General features: G+C 36.7%; 1 protein-coding gene across 3 annotated transcripts in view; it reads right to left on the reverse strand.

The window, feature by feature from the left end:
- ASAP2 (ArfGAP with SH3 domain, ankyrin repeat and PH domain 2) overlaps window positions 1-23386 on the reverse strand; it is an 85273-nt gene that overhangs the window by 5067 nt on the left and 56820 nt on the right. Inside the window, exons 12-26 of one of the 3 annotated variants that reach the window (XM_063425082.1) lie at window positions 22210-22297; window positions 20351-20399; window positions 20076-20242; window positions 18594-18727; window positions 17769-17863; window positions 15949-16138; window positions 15438-15523; window positions 15129-15244; window positions 14605-14672; window positions 12922-13035; window positions 9638-9893; window positions 7066-7227; window positions 6077-6245; window positions 4688-4755; window positions 2932-3038 (exon numbers count right to left, since the gene is read on the reverse strand). In XM_063425082.1, coding sequence (XP_063281152.1) covers window positions 2932-3038; window positions 4688-4755; window positions 6077-6245; window positions 7066-7227; window positions 9638-9893; window positions 12922-13035; window positions 14605-14672; window positions 15129-15244; window positions 15438-15523; window positions 15949-16138; window positions 17769-17863; window positions 18594-18727; window positions 20076-20242; window positions 20351-20399; window positions 22210-22297 — 1869 coding nt within the window. Of the gene's footprint in view, window positions 1-2931; window positions 3042-4687; window positions 4756-6076; window positions 6246-7065; window positions 7228-9637; window positions 9894-12921; window positions 13036-14604; window positions 14673-15128; window positions 15245-15437; window positions 15524-15948; window positions 16139-17768; window positions 17864-18593; window positions 18728-20075; window positions 20243-20350; window positions 20400-22209; window positions 22298-23386 lie in introns of all 3 variants that reach the window. The other 2 variants (XM_063425073.1, XM_063425091.1) reach the window with 2 other exon arrangements.

A 23386-nucleotide genomic window follows, 5' to 3' on the forward strand; every position in this document is an offset into this window, starting at 1 on the left:
GAGCTGCAGGCAGAGTGTAAAGCTTTCCACCATGAGTCCACCCTTTTCCCAGCCACAGGGAGCAAAAATCTCTCCTTCCTACGCTGAGGTGTCAGAGCAGAGGGCTGCTGATGCAGTGGCTGTTTGGGACAGAAGCTCCAGGTGACATAAGGAAAGGATGGCCTCATCACCACACTGGAGTTTCCCCAGTGCCTGCTCCCAGTCTCTGGTTAGGTCAGCCATGGAGCAGGAAGCTTGAGAAGGGACTCCATTTACACCTCCACCTTTCTCCATCAGCAAAATGGCTCTGCTGAGGACAGCACTGCCCAATGGTTTCTCACTGTGCCATCTTCTAAGAGCTGAGCAACATGCAGAGAAAAAAGGGAAAGTGGATGGGGAAGGATGGAGACAGCATGAAGGTTATTTTCCTCTAGAAGCATCCATTTGCATTCTAGTATAAATCCTATATAAATGAAGCTCTGGCCTGCCCATGGCTGGCACACCCTGAGGCTCTCTCCCTGTCAGCTGCCAGCCTGGTACTGCAGGACAGCAATTTGTCCAGATGCTCCCTCTCACACAAGTGACAGTCTGAACCACAACCACCTTTCAGGCCAAAAAGAAAAAGCTTCACATCAGTACAACAGTGATATAATTACTAACTTCAAAGTGCAGTAATTACAGGTATTTCTTGTTCCTTAGAAGGCAAGGAAATTAAAATAGATCTCATTCCCAGAGGAATAAAATATTCTAGGGAAATTTCCAATGTATCCACAATGTGGTTTCAAAAATCTAAATATCACATTGAGAAAAAAAAAGGACAGCAAAAGGTGAATCAGACATTTCCACCTGATAAGCAGGCTATTGGGTAAATTCACTGTGTAGGAGATAAGCCACTGGCTAAATGTGTATGTACAACTAGACCTGTCTTTTCTTTACACAAGGAGCATTTCTGCAATCATTTTCTAAACCTGGGCTGGCCTCTGGATTCCCCAGGCAAGGTAAAGACTTAGCAAAAAAGCCAGGAGTATAAGGCTAAATGAAGCAATTTAGCCAAAGAACTTTAGCTAGACTGATCCAGCTAAAGCTCTTTAGCTGAGGGGCCCTTGACTAAATCTCAGCTAAGATGCTTTAGCTAGATTGCTTTAGCTAAAGCACCTTAACTATCACACATTCCTGAGCCAGGTTTTCCTTTACTTTTCTGTTCTGTGACAGAAGAAAATCACCCAGCTGATTTGCTCAGTCACAGAATTCACCTTACTGAAGACCTAGAGACAGCTGGAGAGTCAGATATGTTCTTCATATTATGTGTAATTATTATTAAACATTGAAGACACTGACCCCAAAACTAGTCAGCATAGCCCACTCCTTCATAGTTAAATCAATTTGTCCTATAAAATAAAGGAAAAAAAAAAGATAACATCACAGAGAAACTACAACTTCAGTTTGTACAGAAAATCAGGTTAGGTGCTGTTTCAGATGTGCTGAAAGGATGTAACCAGTGCTTACACTTGAATCCCAGCACACACAACAGAAATTAAGATCAGAGTCCAACAGCTTCACAAAGTAAATATGACCAATACTTAGACCATTTAATTTTTTCTGGCCTAAAAAATGAAGGCTATTTTAATGCAAGATGGAAAGTAACTTGATTGAACAAGAGTGGGGGAAGCAAGAAACCAGAAATTTTTATAGTCGCAATAATTGCAAGATGGTATCTCTGAGGCTTCTCATCATTATCAGATAAGAAACAGCTAACAGGGGCTCTGTGCACTCAAGATCAGTGTGCACACAAACACACTGAACTCTGTCCTGGAGAATTGCTATTTCAGTGGACATTGTTAAGGAAAAACAGAAGGGAAAGAGACAGAGGACCGAAGGAAGAGGCCTTTCATTACAAGCCATTGCCAAGACCACTGCAGAACCTGGAACATCTCCCACCTCTGTTTATTATTGACCACTGAACCACACTCCTACACAGACCTAGTCACACACAGCATCTCAGAAATGGATGGGCTCTCCATATTGTGATTTGCTTCCTGCAGAGATATTCTGTCCTGATCAAGGGATGGACCTTTTACATCTATCACACAAGAAAGCAACACAAAATTGAAGCTAAGACCAAAGACCAGGTTAACTACACATGATGTACAGCTCCACTGACATCTGGAAATACATCCTTTTTACCTACACCAGTATAAGATTATAGGTACTGACACTAATATGTGTTATCATTCATAGTCCTAGATTAAAAATAGTAAGAGTATAAAAAGGCCACACAATTGGATCAAGAGTCTATCTAAATCCAGTATCTCTTTTCTAACAGTCACTGTAAGGCTGAGGAGGGTGGAGAAGAAAAATATAAAACCAACCACCTTCTGTTGGGGATATGCTTACCAAGAGATTTCTCTCCTGTCACCAGATGAATGCTGAGAACCAACAGCACAATGAGTTTCTTTTGTTTTGAGTTTAACTCCTGCTGGTCTTGTCTGAAGTCATTTCACCTATCTACATGACCAAGCATCAGTATATCTGTGTCCATTATAAGAGTTCCCTTATAACTTACTTCACTGAAGACTGAGAATGAAGCCATGTGTCACAAGTGACTCACCAAGTTCACCATCAAGTCACTAACTTATAAAGCTTATCTATCTCCTATATGTCAAACCATAATTCTGTGGACTGTGTTGGTCACATCTGAACATGAGCAAAGAATCCAACTGGTTTGGTTTGCTTTTTTGAACTTAAAATCACATACTATCCTATGGGAAGTTCAAGAAAAAATGTTTTCATCACTATTTAGTACAAGTCACACAGATACTTAAGCACAGGATACAGGCCTTGTATGCTTAATGGCTCTCACGCTTTCACTACAGCAGGACACACTATCATGTCTACAGCATGTTTGATAGAATGCAGAAGATTAATAAAATCAAACACACATTTTGTACTTACTATTTGTGATTTCCTTGGCATTGGTGCTGGTGGCTGGATTTGTGCCAAAGTATTTGCTGTAGATCCAGTCTGTGTTCCTGGAATGTCACATACAGAAGATGATTCTCCTGCTAAGGTAAATAAACCAAGTAAATATTAGGCATGCTTTCAAAAAAACTAAGAGTGATGGTATCAATTAAAACCAAACAAATTATTCTTAAAAGTATATAAATCATTTTATATCTCATTTTTACTCATTCTTTCTAAATAACTGAACAGAATTCTATCCTTTTCCTTACCAAAAAGGCCACTGTTCCCAAAGACAATTACCTAAGACATTTAACAGTGCAGATATGCTAAGACAGGAAAAATAGATGAGAGCAGAACCAAATATCTGATTCCCCCTTTCCTTCAGTACAGACTGTATACATAGAACCTTTCTTTCCTAGTAAAGACCATCATTATCAAGGTGCTGTATCCTTCACAGAAGACTCCTGACACAGATACAAGATAGCCATTAGCAAATTCCACTGGGATGTGTCAAGGGGAAATGAAAAAGAATCACAGTAATAACAAATTAATATAAAATATGCAGTAGAAGGGGAAACAAGGTAGGAGAAATTCCACTACAACCACCACAGAATCTGCACAAACTTTACTGGAGACATTACAGAGATTATATTATTGCCATGTCCCAAAGTAGTAGTTACTTTGAACAACAAAAGACACAAAATGAATAACGAACTCTGAATAATGAACTCTGTTTATTAACATGAAAAGTGCAATATCAATTTGCAATTTAATGAAAAGAGACACTATATAAGCTCTGGATTTTTCTATTCTAAACACATTTTTCTATTCTAAAATGCATATCTGACACCTTGTTTATGACACATGCAAACAACAGTGCAAAAAAAAAAAAAAGCATCCTTTGTTTGAGTGGGTTTTAAGGTGAGGTTAGAAAAGCTAAAGCCTAGCTGGAATTGAATCTGACAAGGAATGTGAAAGACAACAAGAAGGGCTTCTATAAATCCATAAGTAACAAAGGGAAAATCAGAGACTATGTGGCCCCATTGTTAAACAAGATGAGATTCCAGTTACACAGTACATGGAAAAGGCTGAGCTACTGGATGCCTTCTTTGCCTTAGCCTTTACTAGCAAGACAGGTCTTCAGGAATCCTGGTTCAGACATCAGGAGAGAATCTGCAGCAATGAGGTGCAAATCCTGCACAGGGGATGAACAGGCCTTGCATCAATGTACGCTGGAGGCCACCTGGCTGAAAAGCAGGACCAGAGGCCGTGGATACAAACTGAAACACAGGAGCCTCTGTCTGAACATCAGGAAACACTTTGTCACTGTGAGGAAACACTTTGTTACTCTGAGGATGACCCAGCACTGGCACAGGCTGCCCAGAAAGGTTGTGGATGCTCTGGGCACAGTCCTGGGTGATTCACTCCTGTGGTCCCTACTTGAGGAAAGGGGTTAGATCCGATGACCTGCCGAGGTCCCTCCCAACATCAACCATTCTGTGACTCTGTTTATTACATGGTCCCATTACTGACTTTAACTGACCCATAGTTCTGCTCATGCTAAAGAACTTGAGGCATCAGGGCCTACACAATCACAAAAAGAAAGAAGAAGAATGTTGGCACTGATTATATTTAAATGTGTAAAGTAAATATACAAATAAAAGAAAAACCTCAACAAATCCACACTTTCCCTTTGATTGTTATGACAGCTTAATTACAATAAAATAAATCTCTAAACCATATTTACCAGGTTGTTGTAGAGACCCAAGTCCTCTGGTCTGCCCTTTGTTAGTTAAGCCAGATGACTTCTCAGTCCTGTGCAGAAAGTGAGAAATTGGTCCATTTCAGAAACAAACAAGAACTCAAAAAACAACAAGATAGAGTACTTTCCAAATCATAAAAGCCTTGACATGTCTTCAGTCAAATTTGAATAATATTTTACTACTTTTCTTCTGTATTTTTGATTAAGTGAATTGGAAGTTGCACTTAATTTTAAAAAAGTAAGGCAGAAAAATAATACAGGTTTGATTATTGCAATTTGTGTCTTTTCCTGAGATCTGAAGTTCCTTTCACTATTATTTTATTTTTATTCTTAAAATGATGCATTCCTATTAGTCTGTACATTATAGCAAGCTTCAACAATTTGTGTCTACCTTTCGGGTAGTATGGTACATGCCAAAGAAGGGCTAGAAAGGAGCTTAAGGGTCAAGGTTGCTTTCATCTTTCAGTCCCAATTTGCAAATGATATCTTATTTCTTCCAAAATTCTCTCAAAGGCCCTATTTTCCAGACTTCTCATTACCTTATTGATCTCCCCTGGTTCTCACCTCAGTATTTCATCTTACTGCAATGCCCCAGACACAGCAATCTTGTTGAGGCATTACTGATGTTGAGTCAGTTGAGAGAATTAATTCCTATCATTTGCAGGCTATGGTAAAACTACACTCTTTAACTCTTCCACAACAGCACTAGGTCATCTGCCTTACTTACTCTGTCCTTACAGATCCTTCTTCTAAGGACTTTTGCTTACTCATACTTTGCTGTTCTCCGTGCTTCATTCCTGTAGTTGATTGTTCTTAATTACTAGGAGTTGCTTATTGAATGACACCCTTCTTTCCCTTCACTGCTACTTCAGTTTCTCAAGGACATTTTGGTATGATCCTGTTTTACAGTGCATTTGTCCCTCCTAACTTATTTTTCTGCAAAATTAAAAGTTATCTTTTTCTTTTCCAGGTCTCTCTACTTCTGCAACGAATGAAAAGATTCAATGGAACAGAACTTATGCAAAGCATGAACAATAAATGGCACAATCAGACACTAGATCCAATTATCTCCTCCTATTTGTTACTTGATGAGAATAAGGAATCGATTATTTTTTGTGGTTTTTTATCTCTGTCATAGCTAGGTGTTCTGGAGCTATTCTGCAAGTCATATAACCTTAAATCACTAGGCTGTCTTGTTTTTGCTGTAGGAATCCTTGTCATCCACGTCCTTAGCATCTGCCTTCTGTTCATTCTCACACTCTAGAACACATCACTGGCAAAAACATGCATGCTTTATTGCTGATTGCATGTTATAGATATATTAAGTTATTAAAAATGATGAATTATATCAATGACTGAAATGACATCAGTTACCCAGGAATAGGCTTTCTCTGAGAGATCCTGCTAGGAGGCTGTGGGGGCAGTGGTGGTGGGGTTGGCTTGGTTTGTGGAGGAGCTGGCTGCTGTTTCGATTGCTGGTTCAAAGCTTCTATAATGCTGGCTGTCTTTGCCACTGGAGGTGGTGGTGCTGGAGAAAGTACATCTATATGGGAAAGTTAGAAACATGGAATTAAATTTCTATTTACCATTTCATCTCTTGGGTTCTCATTATACGTTCCTTTGTTACAGGACTTATCCTCATCTCAGAAAAATGTTTGACTACATGTAATGAAAGAAGGACCTCTTTGGAAAACAGTTTCTCTTTTGTTTCACCTAGTCAAAGTTGGAGAGCTCAAAGCACTTAAATTTATTCAAGCATTAAAGTGCAAGCAAAGAAAATTCTTACCCAAGTCAATCATATTCTTGAAAACAGTAGTTCAGAATACATTTTTAAAAGTGCTAATATTATTTGCTCAGTCAAGGCCTTCAGTCTGTGTTTTATAGAAAAGTAACCAAGTGAGTAATATCTGGCATAAGATCTAAATTTTATTTAGAGGAGCATCTTTTCTTAAAATCTTGTTCTGAATTCTTAAACCACCACAACAGCAGCTGGCAATGAATTAAAACATCCTTTTGCATTCCAGTGGTCTGCAAGAATCAAGCACAATGAGGAGACACAGCCCCAGGCTTACATATGACACTCACCTTTACAACTAGTGAGCAATGCAGCACTAAAAATATATTTATATATCTATAAAATGATGAGCCCTTTAGCTCTAATAATAGATGGTGTTTCCTGCTGACCCTGCATGACACCACAGAGTCCTCACTGGAGCATCAGAGAAGACAGTTTGTTACTGGATGGGAACGAGAGGCCAAAGCTCGAGGCACCAGAAGAGGAAGTATGAGTTGTGGAAATGGAAAAATAAGCCAACTGTGATTAGATACAGTAGAAGAGAAAACAGGGGAAAGTGGAAACATACTTGTAGATGTTACACGCAATGGCGGCACAGGGGGATGAATAGCTGGTGGATCTGATGAAGACCTCTGCCTGCTTACACTTTCCACTCCTAAAGAATTTGTCTTCCACATTGCATTAGATGAAGAAATTGTCTGAATACCACTGCCAAGAACTGAAGGCTGAACTAAAAAGAGAGGAAAATACTGCATTATTATTATTGCTTACCCTAAGCACAAAGTGTTAATATTCACACCTGTGCTTTCAGAAATGATGTGGCTAGACCACTATATTCAGCAAGACTATATTGAACAACTATAGTCACTGCATCCTGATGGAATGCCAGAGCAGAAATCAGTCTGGTGTTAAAAATTACACAGCAAGACTTCACCCAGAAACTTCTAACACTTTACCTAAACAAAATTTGTCTCCAGTCATTACTTTAAAATATGTCAATACTTGAAAAAGCAGATTTCTCAACAAGAAGGCAAAAGGCAAGTCTTGCTACCTTCTTTAATCCCTGACTGATAACTGTAATTTTCTCAGGTACTGCAAGAAAAGGACCTCACTCTTCCACAAGCATGAGCACACATTGCTGACTCAAAACGAAACATCAGTTTTGACTCAGAAACAAAATAAAACTGTAAACCTGAATTTCACTCAAGCAAGAAGCTATAATAACTAGTAATAAAACAGTCACAAAGTACTTCTTCAGAGCTTCTTAAATGACTTCATTCTGAAGAGCTGCTTCCTCATTGCATAAAAACACTCTACAGGTTTTCTTTATAAAGCCAGTATTTTGCATTTATTATGCCATTTCTCCCTACTCAGCACATGAGTATCATATTAAGAAAAGATGAAACAGAGTAAGGTATGAACAAATATTATGTTGCAGGGGAAAGCACAAAAGGTCCAGAAGACTTGGAAAATAGCCTGAGGCTATGAGGATAAAGGAGCAATAATACACCATAAGCATAAAATTAACAACATCAGCAACTGACAAAAAGCTCCAGTCAATGATACTATTATAGCTTTTAACTAAGTATATAAATTAACAGGCTAATACATTGCTAGAGTAAAGAACATGAGCTAATAATATAAGGCAGACAGCATGTCCTCATGGCATGAATTGTATTACAGTGATGCCAAGAAGTTTGGGGTTGGGAATGAAATTAAAATTACACTCTTTGAAATGTGTCATTTAATCAAGGGCAAACTGTGGGTATGATTTGTCATGATTAAAATAATATCAAAGGGTAAACCAGTCTTTTTAGCTATTCAATTGTATTACTAATTCAGAGATATAATCTAACAGTTAAACAAACCAGGCAAGCTCCTTGTGTCAATTTTCCCGTTTGGTGGAGAAAATATTTCTTTCCATCAAGTCAGAAAATGTTGTCTAGATATTAAGCTTAGAGTTCATGTGAAATGTTAAAGTAATCCCACTTTGGTTAAGTTTTAAATGCAACTAAACTTCCCCCAGTCTTATGCTACCCTTTCCAAGTAACCCAAAGCCACTTTTCTGTTCTCAGTTTTTCTGCCCCTGTTATGCAGCCATTCCATAACAGACTTTTCATGTTACACAGAAGAGCAGTTTGCCATCTCAGGCACAATCACTGGTGTGTGGAGTCCTGCATTCTGACCTCTGCACAGCGCTCCCAAAGGCAGAAGCCACCCATGTGTGCCTAGAACATTTCCTGATCATATCTGCTCTTACTGAGTCTGAATTACAGCACTATAGAAAACCTGTGTTTAATAGTAACTCTTCTTGAATGCATAAATTTAGCCTCCATGAAAGATGGTGGATTAATAAAGGTATTAAAGCAATGAAACACACCGAATATGACCTGTACAAAGAGGACCTATACTGATTTCTCTGTTTCTTTACTATGATGCAAACAGATTACATATGAAGATAAGAATGAAGTTCACAGCACCAGCTTTAATGGCAGATTTTGCAAACACACAGCCTTCTGAATCAGGATGAGACACGTACTTTTACACTGTTCTAATGATCTGGGGACAATCAGTAACTGACAGCTGTATTTTCAATCAGCAATCAGGTCTCTAAAATCATCCAGTTCTCCACATCATGACACACTTTTATTTCAACAACCCTGAAGCATGTATTTATTAAGAGAAGTTTGCAAGCTTAGAATCTCATGTTCTGCATACACTCTCCATTCTCTGAGGTCTTAAACAGTTTCACAGCACACAAATATTACTGAAATTTTATTTTTACACTGAACTCTGACAATGACATCTTCAAGAAACAGAAGTATGAAAAGACTGAATATAACAAAAAAAAAATGATGAGCTACATTGATTGCACCATACTTTTAATGAATGGTTTAACTCTGAGGTTATCTGGGTATTGTTTTCTCAAACACTATTGTGTACTGTCTTGCACGTATACCAAAAAATCAATCTCAAAATATGTTATGTAGGTTCACTTCAAGGATATAAAATGAGCCCATCAACAACTGTTCCAATACTTACCTGTGCAAAATAACGATAAGAGAAAACCTAAAAATTAAATCATTTTTACAAAAAGTTATGATCCTATATTTCTAATATACAGTGCCATTTTCTAGTACCTTTGCCAATATTCCTTGGAGGTAGAGGAGGTGCACTGCTTGTAACAGGTACTGCAGGCTGAATGGGAGGTGGACTGCCACTGAGTATTGCTCCATATGTTTCATTCTGTAATATACTTGGCATAAATCCCCTTTGCTTGTCCTTAGCAATGTTTGCTGCATCTCTTGCCAAGGATGCTACATTAGGCTGAAGTTGGTTTGATCCAAGCTGGTAGAAGCTGACAGGCCTGTCCTCTCTCCGGTTGGGACTCGGTTGCTTTAACACAATAAAAAAAGTACTCATTGATATCACATTAGTTGTACTCATTTTATTTATTAGTTGATAGAAAGTTATTAGTTTCTAGAAAGTAAAAATGGCTTCTAAAATGCATTTTTGTTGCTTTTAATACATAAAGCAAGACAAAGTAACTATGCACCCTAACAACAACAATGAAAGATTAAAGGTGAATTGCACTTCATAACTATTAATATATTCTCATTTCTTCTGTACTACGCTGCTACAGGATAATACTGTATCCCTATATACACAAGACTATACTTCTATAGATAACCAATACAGATTTTCAGACTGGATCAAGTAAAGTTTCCTTGCACCAAAATACCCAGCAGTATTTTCAAAACTAAATAAACAGCTGAAGGTCCCAAGCCTCATCTGAAGTTCAGCAGAGCTAAATCCCAAATGGATGATCATGACCTCAAAACCCAAACAAGACTTCATCTAAGTGTTCTACCTCTAGCTCAGCCTACAACAAATGAGTAGCCAGAACTCCTCATTAACTCTTTTGAGCTCACTAGTATCACTGGAGAAGTTTGGGAGATTACTTCCATTGGCAGCTGGGATGGAACATTGTTCATCCCACACACATTATCGAATTGCATCTGATTTGCTGGTTTTGAGATTTACAGCAATCATCTCCACTTAGCATTATTCCTCCTGTTTCAATAGCAAGCATAGTCATTACTGTTATCAAATGATAATTAAAATAGCTGGAGTTACAAATTCATGTGGCTTGTGCAGCAGTGGGCTTTAACAATCCACAGCCCAGAGAGCATAAATATACCTTCAGAAATAGTGCTAGATAAACATGCCATACTGACATATTGTCTGTATGAAATTAAAATAAACATTTATAGTAATAGCATTTAGGCAGAATATAGATTTACATCAACAGTATCACTAATAAGCAATTGATTTTTGTCTGAATACATTCAATATGTACTTCTGGAAGGGGCTTTAGGTATGTAACAGCACAGCATTATAGCTCCAAGATTTATCAGAATGAGTCTCTACCCTTACTTTGGCTTAGCAGCCTCACTCCTCACTGGCTGACACTCTCCATTCCCTGACCTTTCCACTGTCCTAGTTCTGGGACTTGTTTCAGTCCATAACTTCTTCTGCTTTCTAAACCAGCAGAAAATTCTTTTTTGTGTTTATGATTCAGCTTTTCACTGGCTCACCAAACTGAAGCAGTTCAATACAGGGACAAATGTGTGCCAGAGTGGAGGCAAAAGCTGAGGCAGGACCAGGCAGCCATGGTGTACAACAGCAGAAACCAGCTGAATTATCTTAACCTTCTTTTAGGTTAGACTCTCTTATATGAAATGTTCTGGACCAGAAGAACTTAAATTTCAGGCATGACCTTTTCTGACATAGATTATAAAATCTATTCAACTGTCTTACCAGCAAGACACACCCAATAGCTTGACATTTAAAAACAAAAACTGATGTGATCCTAAGTAACTGCAGTATTCATCCGTGCATACAATGTAGTCAGAGACACTGTGACTCTGTGATTAATAGTCTTTAATCTCCTTTCAAAAGTCCCTGCAGTATAAACCTATTAATAGTGGGCAGTGAAGTAGGAGCTTCATTATTTTAGCCACACTGCCAAATAGCAGATATCTTCCTATATGAGATGGAGCTCAGGGACTAGTCAAAAAACCCTCACTCAACTGCAGAAGGCAACTGGCAACAATGAAGAAAGTGAAGGACAAGAATAGATCAAAAAACAAATTTAGATCATGCCAGAAAGGGACTTGTATTTGCAAATTACCAAAAACTTTTACAGATGGAAAAAATGAGACCTCTAAATGTTTCAATCTGTTTTATCAAAACAATCATCATTATTACTGTTATTATCTGGAGGGTGATAAAATATATAAGAATACATACATATGGGGATAGAGTATGTTCATGCAGAAGAACTGGATCTAGCAGCACACAGATTCCAGATTCTTCCACAGATACCAAAATTTTAAGTAGAAATCTTAGAAAGAGTCTCAGAATGTAGAAATTGTGCTTTGAAAGGAATGGCTTGTCACACCTTCTATTGCTAATTCATTCAAGTCAAACACCAGAGGTAACAGCTAGTTTGGACTAGAGAGATGGGACATGGGGAAAAGAGTCCTGTGCACACAGAGCATTGTAAAAATGGTATTTTGCAACAGAGGAACTATTGATGTCAAAATTAGTCTCCAAAACATTCATTTACATTCATTTAATGGTCTGATGACCTAACAATTTTAAAGAGATTCTACAAAGGTAATGGAAATGAACCTGTGACTGTCAGGTTTTAATATTTCTGAAAACAAAGAAAAACCCAACACACAAGACTTGGATTTGTGTTATTAATTTAGTGCTAGCAATTCATCCCCTAGATGAGACAGGGAATTTTGCAAGAGAAGTATTAAAATGCTAAAGCTTGTAGAAAGAAAAAAGGACCTAAAAGCAGCACAACTCCACTAGACATTCCTGGTATGAAAAGCACGAAAATGAGAAATTATTTTATAGTGAAGATTCAGAATTAAGACCCTACTCTGCTGTTAATAGATGTAGCTTATTTAATGCACAGGTTCAGTTGAAGACAAAACAATGCATAAACTGTTCTAAAATTAGAGCCACTGGCTGGAAATGTTTCACAAACTTTAGGAGATAGTCTGAGGTGCCTTCCTTTGAAAAGGCAATTTTCCCAGTTCATGTTAGATCTACTTCACAATCAGCAGAACTAAATATTCCTGATGTACTGAAACCAGCTACTGACTTGACTGAAAAGAAGATATAACGCATGGCTAATTACAATTTTGCACCACATGCAGTCATGTTTTAAGAGGAAAAAGAAGACCAACTATAATTCCAGAAACAAAAAATTTAAGCTACTGCATTTTACTACAGAAATTTATTTCACAGTGTCTTCATAGCTACAGTAAAAAGCAAAGTTATTGAAATAATTATGAACATCACACTTACACATACATGTTTACAGAAAAATAATGTTGACACAAACCTGAAGCTTTTCATCCACATCATCATCACTTTCATCCAGATCTTCATGAAGTAACCGCCATTCATATTCTACATGAACATGAGAATTAAATCTTCCAGACAGTGCTTGAGTAAGCTAAGGAAAAAAAAAAAGGATCATTGTTGACACTTCCATTCTTTTAAAACAATGTATTTAAAAGCAAACAAAGTCCACATATAGGAAGAATCTTGATTTCAGAGATCTGAAAAGTTACTGCACTGAAGTAAATTTAAATTAAGCTGTGTTACCAAAAACAACACAAATAAATCAAAAATAACTAGACATGTCATTAACCATTGTAGATCCATTCTCCATTTTCTATCAAGAAGCACCACACTGTATTTGCTTTGATTTAGATATTGAAATTCAAAGAAATTAACTGCAATGGCAGTTTTCTTGAATCAGAGCCACTTATTAAGAAGCCTTTGCTCTCTTAATATAATGGGGCCCCTACAACTTCTCTGGGCAATGAGATAATGGCCTTCACTCATAAAAAGTACTTTAGTAATTAGATTTCAAGGAGATGTCAGACACTTAGATTCATAGAATTGTTTAGGTTGGAAAAGACCTTTAAGATCATTAAGTCCAACCATGAACCCAGAACTGCTATATCCACCACTAAACCATAGCCCCAAGTGCCACATCTACACTATTTTAAATACCTCCAGGGAAGGTGACTCAACCACTCCCTTGGGCCGCATGTGCCAATGCTTGACAACCTTTTCCACAGAAATTCTTCCTACTATCCAATCAAAACCTCCTCTGCTGCAACCAGAGGCCATATCCACTTATCCTATTGCTTTGTAGCTGGGAGAAGGGATGGATGCCCACCTGTCTACAGCCTCCTTTCAGGTAGTTCTGGAGAGTGATAAGGTCAACCTTTTCAACATCCTAAAGAATCCCAGCTCCCTCAGCCACTCCTTGTAAGTCTTGTGCTCCAGACCAGCTCTGCTGCCCTTCACTGGACTCACTCCAGCCCCTCCAAATCTTTTTTTTAGTGAGGGTCCCAGAACTGGACACAGGACTCGAGGTGTGGCCTCAGCAATGCCAGGTACAGAGGGATGATCACTGCCTTGGCACTGCTGGCCACACTATTGCTGATACAGACCAGGATGCCATTGGCCTTCCTGGCCACCTGGGCACACGCTGGCTCGTGTTCAGCTGGCTTCTGGTGGGCACCACAAGGTCCTTTTGCACCAGGCAGCTTTCCAGCCACTCTGCCCCCGGCCTGTAGCACTGCAGAGGCTTGTTGTGACACAGTGTTGGACACAGACTTGGCCTTGTTGAACCTCTTACCATTGGCCTCAGCCCATTGATCCAGATCCCTCAGCAGAGCGTTCCTACTGCCCAGCAGATCAACACTCCCATACAACTTAAGAGTCATCCAAAAACCTATTGATGGACCCTTACTTGTGCACCTGTCACTAACAGTGCAATAGAATCACCCCCTGGCCTCAAAGATTTTAGCATTTCTGATACATCTGAAGAAAAATATAGTTTTCTTCTTAAAAGCATATAACTTTATGTAAGCATATAACTATTTCTGAGGATATAACTATTTCTAGTACACCACCATTTCATTTGGAATATATTCACTGAATATTCCCCTGTAAACTGTTAAATGATGAGATATGAAATGCACACACAGAATGACACGATACTCACCAACTCTTCACAGTGAGTATGTTTTAAACGTTTAGCTATATCAAGTGGCGTCTCTCCTGCTTCATTTGCTATATTACAGCAAAAAAAGAAATATATGATGTGAAGTGTCATTATTAACATGTCTACTACTACAGATAAACCTGCACACTGAAGTATTAGACCAACACACTTGAAAATTCATCTCTTTCTTTCATAGGCTGAGGGTCAACTCACATCAACCCTCTGAACATGACAAGAAATAGCAATTCAACATGCCATACATATATGAATGATAGCCATGAAATGGCTAAATATAACTTGACAACAAAACAGCAATTAAAAATCTTAATCTGTTTAAACACTAAGTGCAATATACAAGTCAATTTTAAACTTCAAATAAACAGTGAATATTGACTCTAATAATGAAGATTATATTTACAGAATTACAATAAACAATGAAGGAGAAAATGCACTTATTCCAACTTCACTGTTTCTTATCTGAAGCAATGACAAATAGGAAATTGAAGAACACATTACCCTTTTACCTATTTCAATAGAAGCCTTCCCTCTCAGCAGCAGTTTGAGGCACTCAACGTTGTCTGTTAGACAGCAATAATGCAGGGCTGTGCTGCCTTTACAGGTTTGCTTATCTAGATTGCCACTTTTGGAGTAGAAGAAAGAAGAAAGGTAATTAAATGTAAGTTTCCTACCCTATATTATTAAGACACTCTCATTAGAAGATTCTCAAAGAATAAAATTACATTTGCAAATACAGCTTTAGTACTTTTGTATTTATTTAGTATTTATACTACTTAACATAAAAGCAATGTCAATATCTAGCTTTCCATACTTACCTGTTCTGCACTAAAAAGTCAACTATATGAAGGGATGTTCGATCAACTGATCTAACAGCAAGGTGCAGCGCTGTTTCATCCTGCTCCTAAGAATAAAATGAAAAAAGACATCATTTCTTCTTCTGAAGAAGAAGAAATTTTAGTACAACATGAATTAAATCAATTAAAACACGTAATTTCAAAATATTCAAACGTGCTACCATTAAAACATCTGTGAAGACTGTGTTCCTTTTGTTCCTTTAAAGTAAATATACAAATAAATCGGTTGAAAACTAAAGTAAACAGATTATTGAATTATTTAATGTTTAATGTTTTAATAAATTTAAAATAAGATAGTACTTGGAAACAGTTTTAGAATAAACTGCTTACTATCTTCTTTTTTATTGTTAAATTATATTACTAAAAGGACATGCATTCAGAACAGTGTTTCAGATATTATTTCAAATAATTTTAATTAATGAATGCATATTGCACTTAGAACAATTAGTCTAATAAAATTTACAACACTTACATGGCCATTGGCCAGTGGAATTTTTTCTGTGAGATCCACGCCATCAGCATACACTTGAACTAATCCAAGAATGTCTCTTGATTTCACTGCTTCACAAAGAGCATGCAATTTAGCTGCATTGTCTGCATGCTTCTTCCTTGCATATTTTCTCTCAATATACTTGGCAGTAATATAATCTTTTCTTGCATTCCTGAAATTGAATAGGATTTACTTGTTTAACTTTCAGCTGAAGATACACATTAGCATTTCCATAAATACATGCAATTCGTTTGAAATCACTCATTATGATAATTTTTCTTTTAAATATGCATGTAACCATGCAGCCTCATATTTCAAGTATGAAATGTAGTTGCAGAAAATGAATCAAATATCCAATATGAAGACAGACCACAAATTTCTTCCTCCAAACTCTGTGATGATATTGAGATCAGGACTACTCAGCTCAATGTAGAGAAGATACATCAAGGCTTCATAATGTTGGTTTATGTTGCCTTGCAAGTTTATGTTTACCTGGCTCGATACTCCTACACATGCTGGAAAGGGATGGAAGGCATGGGATAAAAAAAAAAAAAAGTCTATCTTATACCTCTGCACAGACTATCCAGGCCTTAAATTTGAATTCACAGCAGAGAGTATGTTCTTTAAACTCTTTACCACAACTGTAACAGGGAGGATGTGCTGGAGCTTCTAGAGACATTTCTAAACCAAGATGAAAACTCAGTCCACCTGACTCAGCACAAGTTCTCACTTCTGTTGATGCCCAGTCACACATCTGCTCCTACTCCCATCACTGCAAGACAGGAGCTTGCTTGCCTCCCAAAGGCACAACTCCTCACCAGTTCCTGGGATGTACACAGTATTGCACAGAAGACATTCAACAAAGTCATACCTCAACATCCAGATACTATGTAATGGACAAGAAGTAAAAAACCCCAATAAGTAATAATAAATTGGCTCAGTGGATAACTCGTGTTCATAAAGCATTTGATAAATATTCAGGTTCTCATTTCAATAAAATAGCCCCAAATTTGATAACCAGAGGTATCAAACTAAATGATCTTTTTAAACACAAATTTTTACAAGTCTTCTTATGCTGATTCAGCATATGGTAAAATTATTAGTAATTTCAATTGTTAATATTAATACTCTGCATTATTATTGATAGTAGTAGTCAAAAATTATCTAAACTGCCTTAACACTGGTTTTGTCAGAATGCTAAAAATCCACCTAATGTAAAGTCAGCTTCCTCCAGAGCCAATTCTTCTGGGTTTGTTTCTGCATTGTTTACTAGCTCTTTGATGATGAGCAGTATCCAGCCAAGTAGGCAGCTGTCCTTGCTGTATCTCTGCCATCACTGGTCAGTGCTTTCGAGGAATTCAGTTAAATGTTCTGTCTTCATTCCACACGGACTTCAGTCCTAGGTGTAGTTTCTAAATGCTGTTCTGCATCTTTCAGGTAAATGTGCACTTTATTACAATTTTTATTTTGTTTTCAAATAGCACAAATTAATTGCTTTGGGTTTAATCCCTATCCTTGTATGTCTTTAAGGTTCCCAACAAGTCACAGGTAATTTGTTTCTCTCACACAAATCAAGATTCAAAGAGTTGCTAAGATATTCCTTACTATTAGGGAAGGTAGAGGCAGATAAAGCTCAATAGAACAGACATGTAAAGCAACAGAAGAAAGGTTTACTCCTCAGCTATAAAACCATAAGATATTACACATCTTCCATGGCCTGCCAGTGCAAACCATAATGGTACAATAATGGCAATATTAAATTAAATGCCTCCCTCTCTCAGAAATAGTGGCTCTTAACTTACATATCACTGCTTGGATTAGGTTTGACCATCTCATCGACTGGAAGACAGAATTCCATAATCTCATTAAATCCAGCATTCCCAATATTCTTTGCAAGCTGTTAAAAAACAAAACCCCACAGCTCAATTAATAAACATGTTCAGTTATTAGCCACCCACATAATAAGGGGAGAACAAGGAAAAAATGAGAGTTGGGACCTTTTATTTCTGATTCCTTGGTCTGCTGCTATGTCACAACAACAAACAGATTAGGGACTTTTTTTGGATGTGAATTTTCAGTGGGGATTTAGCACATGAACAAATAACTGCAGAATAATCCATCAAGATGCCAGTTCATACAATAAATGCAAATACATTGTGCTGGGTAAGAACACACATATGAACTGTCAGGGAGCAGCTGATAAGTGGTAACTTCTTTGTGCAGCAAAGCTGAATACATTTTCTTCTTTTGGGAATTAAAGTTGTCATCTAAAATAATGCTAAATAATTAATGGATTAAGTATTTGTGATGTCTTCCAACTTTTAATCTGAGGCACGTTTATAGGTCAAACAGTTGCGTTCCTTTAGAAAGCAATTCAGGATAAAAAGATATGAAAACATAAAAAATATGAAGCCTCTACTAATTTGATTTCTAAGACAAGAAAAAGTTTACAGTAGGACACTATGTTCCAGGAGGTTCCAATAAACATCAGAAATCAAGATTTCTTGAATTGTGTTTGTCCAGAGACAACTTCAGGATATGAACATCTTGCTAAAGTCACAAAAAAATACTTGTGTTAGAAGTATTTTACAATACTATCTTTAAGTTAATAAAAGCAATTTGATTACCAAAAGTTCAGATGTTCCCAGCACATCTAATGTAAGTGATTGCATTCTGGAATAGTGAACACCAAGTTCTCTATGGATTCCTGAGCATTCAATGCAAGTTAAAATTCCCAAATTTGTTGAAAGCCAGGTAGGATCTGAAACAAAAGGCACCCACAGAATTAAAATTTATTCAAGCAATTATTTCATCTAGAAAATGTAGAATACAGAAATGAAATTCTTTAAAATAAGATTCTTGTACACTTTTTTTTCTTTAAATTTATGTCTTTACATTTACTCTACCTGGAAAAAAGCCAAAAACGGGATCTTTTTTAATGCTGAAAGAAGTAAAGAGCAGAATTTTTCTTTTATTTTTGTGAAAGTCACTGCTATCCAAGGGAGCCCCTTAACCACTCCAGTTTGTCATTCTTCAAACAACTTTCAGGAACTGCATTTTCCCACCACCACTATAATGGTGTCACACTCTCAACTGAGAATAGAGGTGCAGTTCAAACTGAAATAAGAACGTTTACAGGGCTGGGGTTCTTTTGTACTTAAAATATAGACTTTCAGCTAAGTGAAGCAGAAATGATCCAGAAGTGCAAACACAGCACACACTACAAGCTTCTCACTCAACTACTCCAAAGATACTAAGGCTCATCCCTCTCCTTTCATAGCCCTGGACCCTCTTTTCTCCTAGTAATTTGCATTTACTACATCATTCCCTCATCTTCTAGCCAAATAATTATTTCTGAAGATTTAGACATGTTAGCAATTAGTTTGATAAAGGTTTGTTAGTTGCCATTTACCCTCTTCTTTTTTAAGACAGCAGGCTTGACTCTTCCCATAGTCTTATACAATATCTAATGCTGGAAGTAACTATTGATTTGTAAAGTGCATACAGCATCAGAGCTGATGTTTGCAGCTACAGTTTTACATCAAAAAGCCCTAAGTCCTGCAGTGCCCCTGCAACATAAAAGAACACAGGAAACAGCAGGATTTTAAAAATAATTTGAAGAGGGTTAAAGTAGAAATTCATTGATCAACAAAACCAACACTGCAAACCATAGTCAGGAGGAGCATACTTCTCAAAATGAGTACAGCCTTAGCCATATTCCCTGTCCCACTTAGTCAATCGTGAGGAAGAAAAAAAAAAAGGTGTATCAAGAAAATGCTTCAAGTAACTTATGGCTGCTCAGTTTTACCAAAATCTGACATTATTCACCCATGTTTTATGTAAGTTCACTTGATTTATGTAAGCAAAAGCTACAATTAGCAAAATACATGGGAGAAAAAGTAAGCTTATTAGTAACTCTTCTCCCCTCTGATACTAAGTATATAGCAAATCAATCTTACTAAAGTAGCTCCATTAAAATGTTAACGTATTCTACTATGTGCATAATTTTTGTGAAATAATGAGTAAAAGTGAAAGCATGAAATATTAGCTTAAATATTCTCATGAGACAAAGAATTTTTACCCATTAGAAATATGTTTAATTGAGTCACCTTGTGCTCCACAGTCACAACAAACATCATTTCCAGTCATCCTCTGGACTTCAGATATAATTTCTTTTGTCAGTTCCTGGACAATATTATTTTCTCCTGTGTTATCATCGCCTTTGAATGCATTATTTAAAGCTTCCTCTTTGCTGTTTTGTAGCACAGATGTCCATCTAAAATGGCAGTAATATTTTGCTATTAAGTGTTATGGCACTTCTGAAGTTCAAAGTAAGTCTCAGTAGATCACCAGTGTCAAAAGTAAAATTAGCAAAGCAACTCACATTTGACATTCCTGTTCATCCTCTGCTTGAAAGTGATATGTTCTGTCATCTGCACAATAAATAATTAACATACTGATTAAAAAAAGTTATTGAAAAACTCACCTTGCAGAAAACTCCCAATGAAATGTGAAATTAATTGATTCCTGAGGTTTCTATTCTCATCACTGGAGTGTGTTGACAGACAAAAAGTCTATTTAAGAAGTTTCACCTTACTACCTACAGTTCATCTATGATTACATCTGTGTTTACACAAGGTGGCTTGTTGCATTTTAAACAGAAGCTGCTTTCTTCTGTGCTGTGCTTTTATCATACAAGCAGCAGGAAAGCAAAGGAAATGTTTCATGTTCTGGATGTAGCCTCAGTAATCACAAGTATAAAGTTCTGCTGGGAGAGAGGGGAGTAAAATATAGAGTCTATATTTGAGTTTACCTGTGTGTGTAAAAAGACGTAAAGAGTTCAAATGAGCTCTTACAACCCAGTAATCACAAACTTCAAAAAAATCTGGCCAACACAAAGTCCGAACTACAACCAGTATGAGCCCCAAGCTGTTTCAATTAAACCAAGCTCACAAATTTTAATTTACTACTACTTTTCTAAGTCTAAGCATTGTTACCATCATGTACTACTAGAGAAAAAAAAGCATAATACATTTTAAGTCTATGGAGAATAAGATATGATACAGTTTTATGACTGAGCTGGAGTGAGAACAGTCAGTGAGAACAAGAGAGGTAAAGCTACTGGCAAAAATACTCTAAGATGAAAATTTCTAAAGTTTGAAAAACACTCAAGCTAAAAGGTATTAAAAGATACCTTCAAGCAAGGAAAACATTAAGATAGTAAAGATACATGAAAGAATATAAAGGAAATTGCTACATTAAGAGATTTTTATCTTGCTATGATAAGTAATTTGCATTTTGTAAAGAACAAGGAAATTTTTTTAACTCTACAGTAAAACAAAGTGAAAAAGTCATCTGGAGAAGGCTAAGAGGCCAGTTATGCCTTTTCAAGTGTGTGGTAACATTGGAATAAGCTGATACTGGGCAAAATATGACATGGTCATCAACAAAGAAAGGAAGTGCAAAAGTAAACAGGGAAGCCCAGTTGCTTGAGTGAAAATGAATTAGCTGTATGTTGCACACAAGTATTTGAGTCTATTCCCAGAAGCACAGCTTACATTTACAAATGCAGAAGAACTTTATGCTTCAGTAAAGGAACAAATGAGGAATACATTTATATTCTTCTCCCCAGTTAATTTGAGATATATATATATTAGTAAAATATCCTAGTGAGAAAACAAAGGAAACATTGTACTACACAATTTCATATCATCCCATTCTAATCCAAAAATTATTCTGTTTTGGTGGGTTTAACATGTAAATTCTTTATCTCACCTTTCTATCTACTATGAGATAATAAAACCAAAAAATCTTTTTAGTATTTTCTTCACAGTTGCATATCAACTACCAGACTTAAATTTTAAAAAGTTTTACAAGCATCTTTTCATTTTGTGCAAAAGTTTCAAGATGATCAGCTAGGACATTTTCAGTATGAAGAGTGATGTCATAGCAAAAAAATAGTTACTCTGCTGCAAGACAGCAAAAAATTAAATTAAAAAAAAGAGAAGTGAAAACGTCTTCTTTCTAAGCTTTTAAAAATAAGTGGTTTTCCAAAGAAATGGGCACAGTTAGTTGCATTATGCTAAAATAACTGAAAGGTCAAATTGTCATAGGAAGGGCATTTTATAAAGGGAAGCATTCTATAATGGCAAAAATGTTCTAGTGAATTACAGACACATCTACAGAAATAATGCAAAATTCTGCTATGAGCTGCAAGTAAAAAGACCTGAACAACAAACCTACGTGATATGAGGTCAAAACACTTTTTCTCCTCTGGGTTTGTTTTCACTTGGCAGGTTAACAGATTGAGTTTTGCTGGAGGTCGGTTAGCCTGTTTGAAGATAAAACACATTTTAGCATACCCATACTGACAGAACCCTGCAGACTGAAAGCACAGGATAACATCCCACTTTGCCAAAAAGACCTGACAAATGGCTGTTACAGTTTTAAGGTCTCCAGGTTTTCATTCATGTTTTCTTCTGCATCATGGTTCATAAGCTACTTTTATTTGACTATTTTGTTTACTGGTAACTGGATACACACTAGAATTTTGAAAGGAAGAAGGGTAGAATCTCTTCAATTACCAGTGACCAGGGACACTTACCTGAAGGAACTGGGTACAAAACAGAGACAGGTTCATCCTTACATTTAAACCCTTAACACTCAGACATTTTTATTTTAAAAAAATTACTTGTTTAGTTTTCAATAATTAATTATTTTGACTCCTGCTAATCTCTTTAAGGGGTCCCCAGATAACGAGGTAAGAACAAATGGTGAATTTTTAAATCAGTAAAGGGGACCAAATGAAGGAAAATAAGAAGTTTTCACAGAGAAGTCTTGCAGCAAACGTATGTAAAAGTAAACTAGCTAGCTGATTACTAAATAATCTAGTGAAATAATGTATATTTTATGATAATACGTATTTTCTAGTCAAGTTCCTCTCAGGTATTTCAGAGCCTTTTTGAATAGAAAATGACAGTGTTGTACTAAGAGCAAGATTCACAAAGAACCTGCATTTTGAAGGTGCATAAAGGCTAAAAAAGGCTTTTCAAAGAGCACCTCTTCCCTCTTCTTTCCCTTAGGCTACCTGCGCTACAGACCTGGGGTAGGACCCAGAAAGACTCGTTTGCAACTCTGACATGAGGAATGGCTTTCACTTCCTACAACTGATAATAGTTTCACTCTTCTTTTAGAATAATTAAATCAGAAAGCAGATGTAACTAGCCAGTTTTTGCTCTAGACAATAATATCTAAAAAATAGTAATTTAAACCATTAGGAAAGGACTGTTATAAGGATAGCAATACACACAAACACACTACCACACTTATTGTTGCATTCTAACAATATTAATAGTCTGTTACTAAAATAAGATTTAAACACCTAAAAAAAACTATTACCAAATGAAGCTGCACTATCACA

Source organism: Prinia subflava, chromosome 2, assembly GCF_021018805.1.
Source record: "Prinia subflava isolate CZ2003 ecotype Zambia chromosome 2, Cam_Psub_1.2, whole genome shotgun sequence".
Lineage (NCBI taxonomy): Eukaryota > Metazoa > Chordata > Aves > Passeriformes > Cisticolidae > Prinia > Prinia subflava.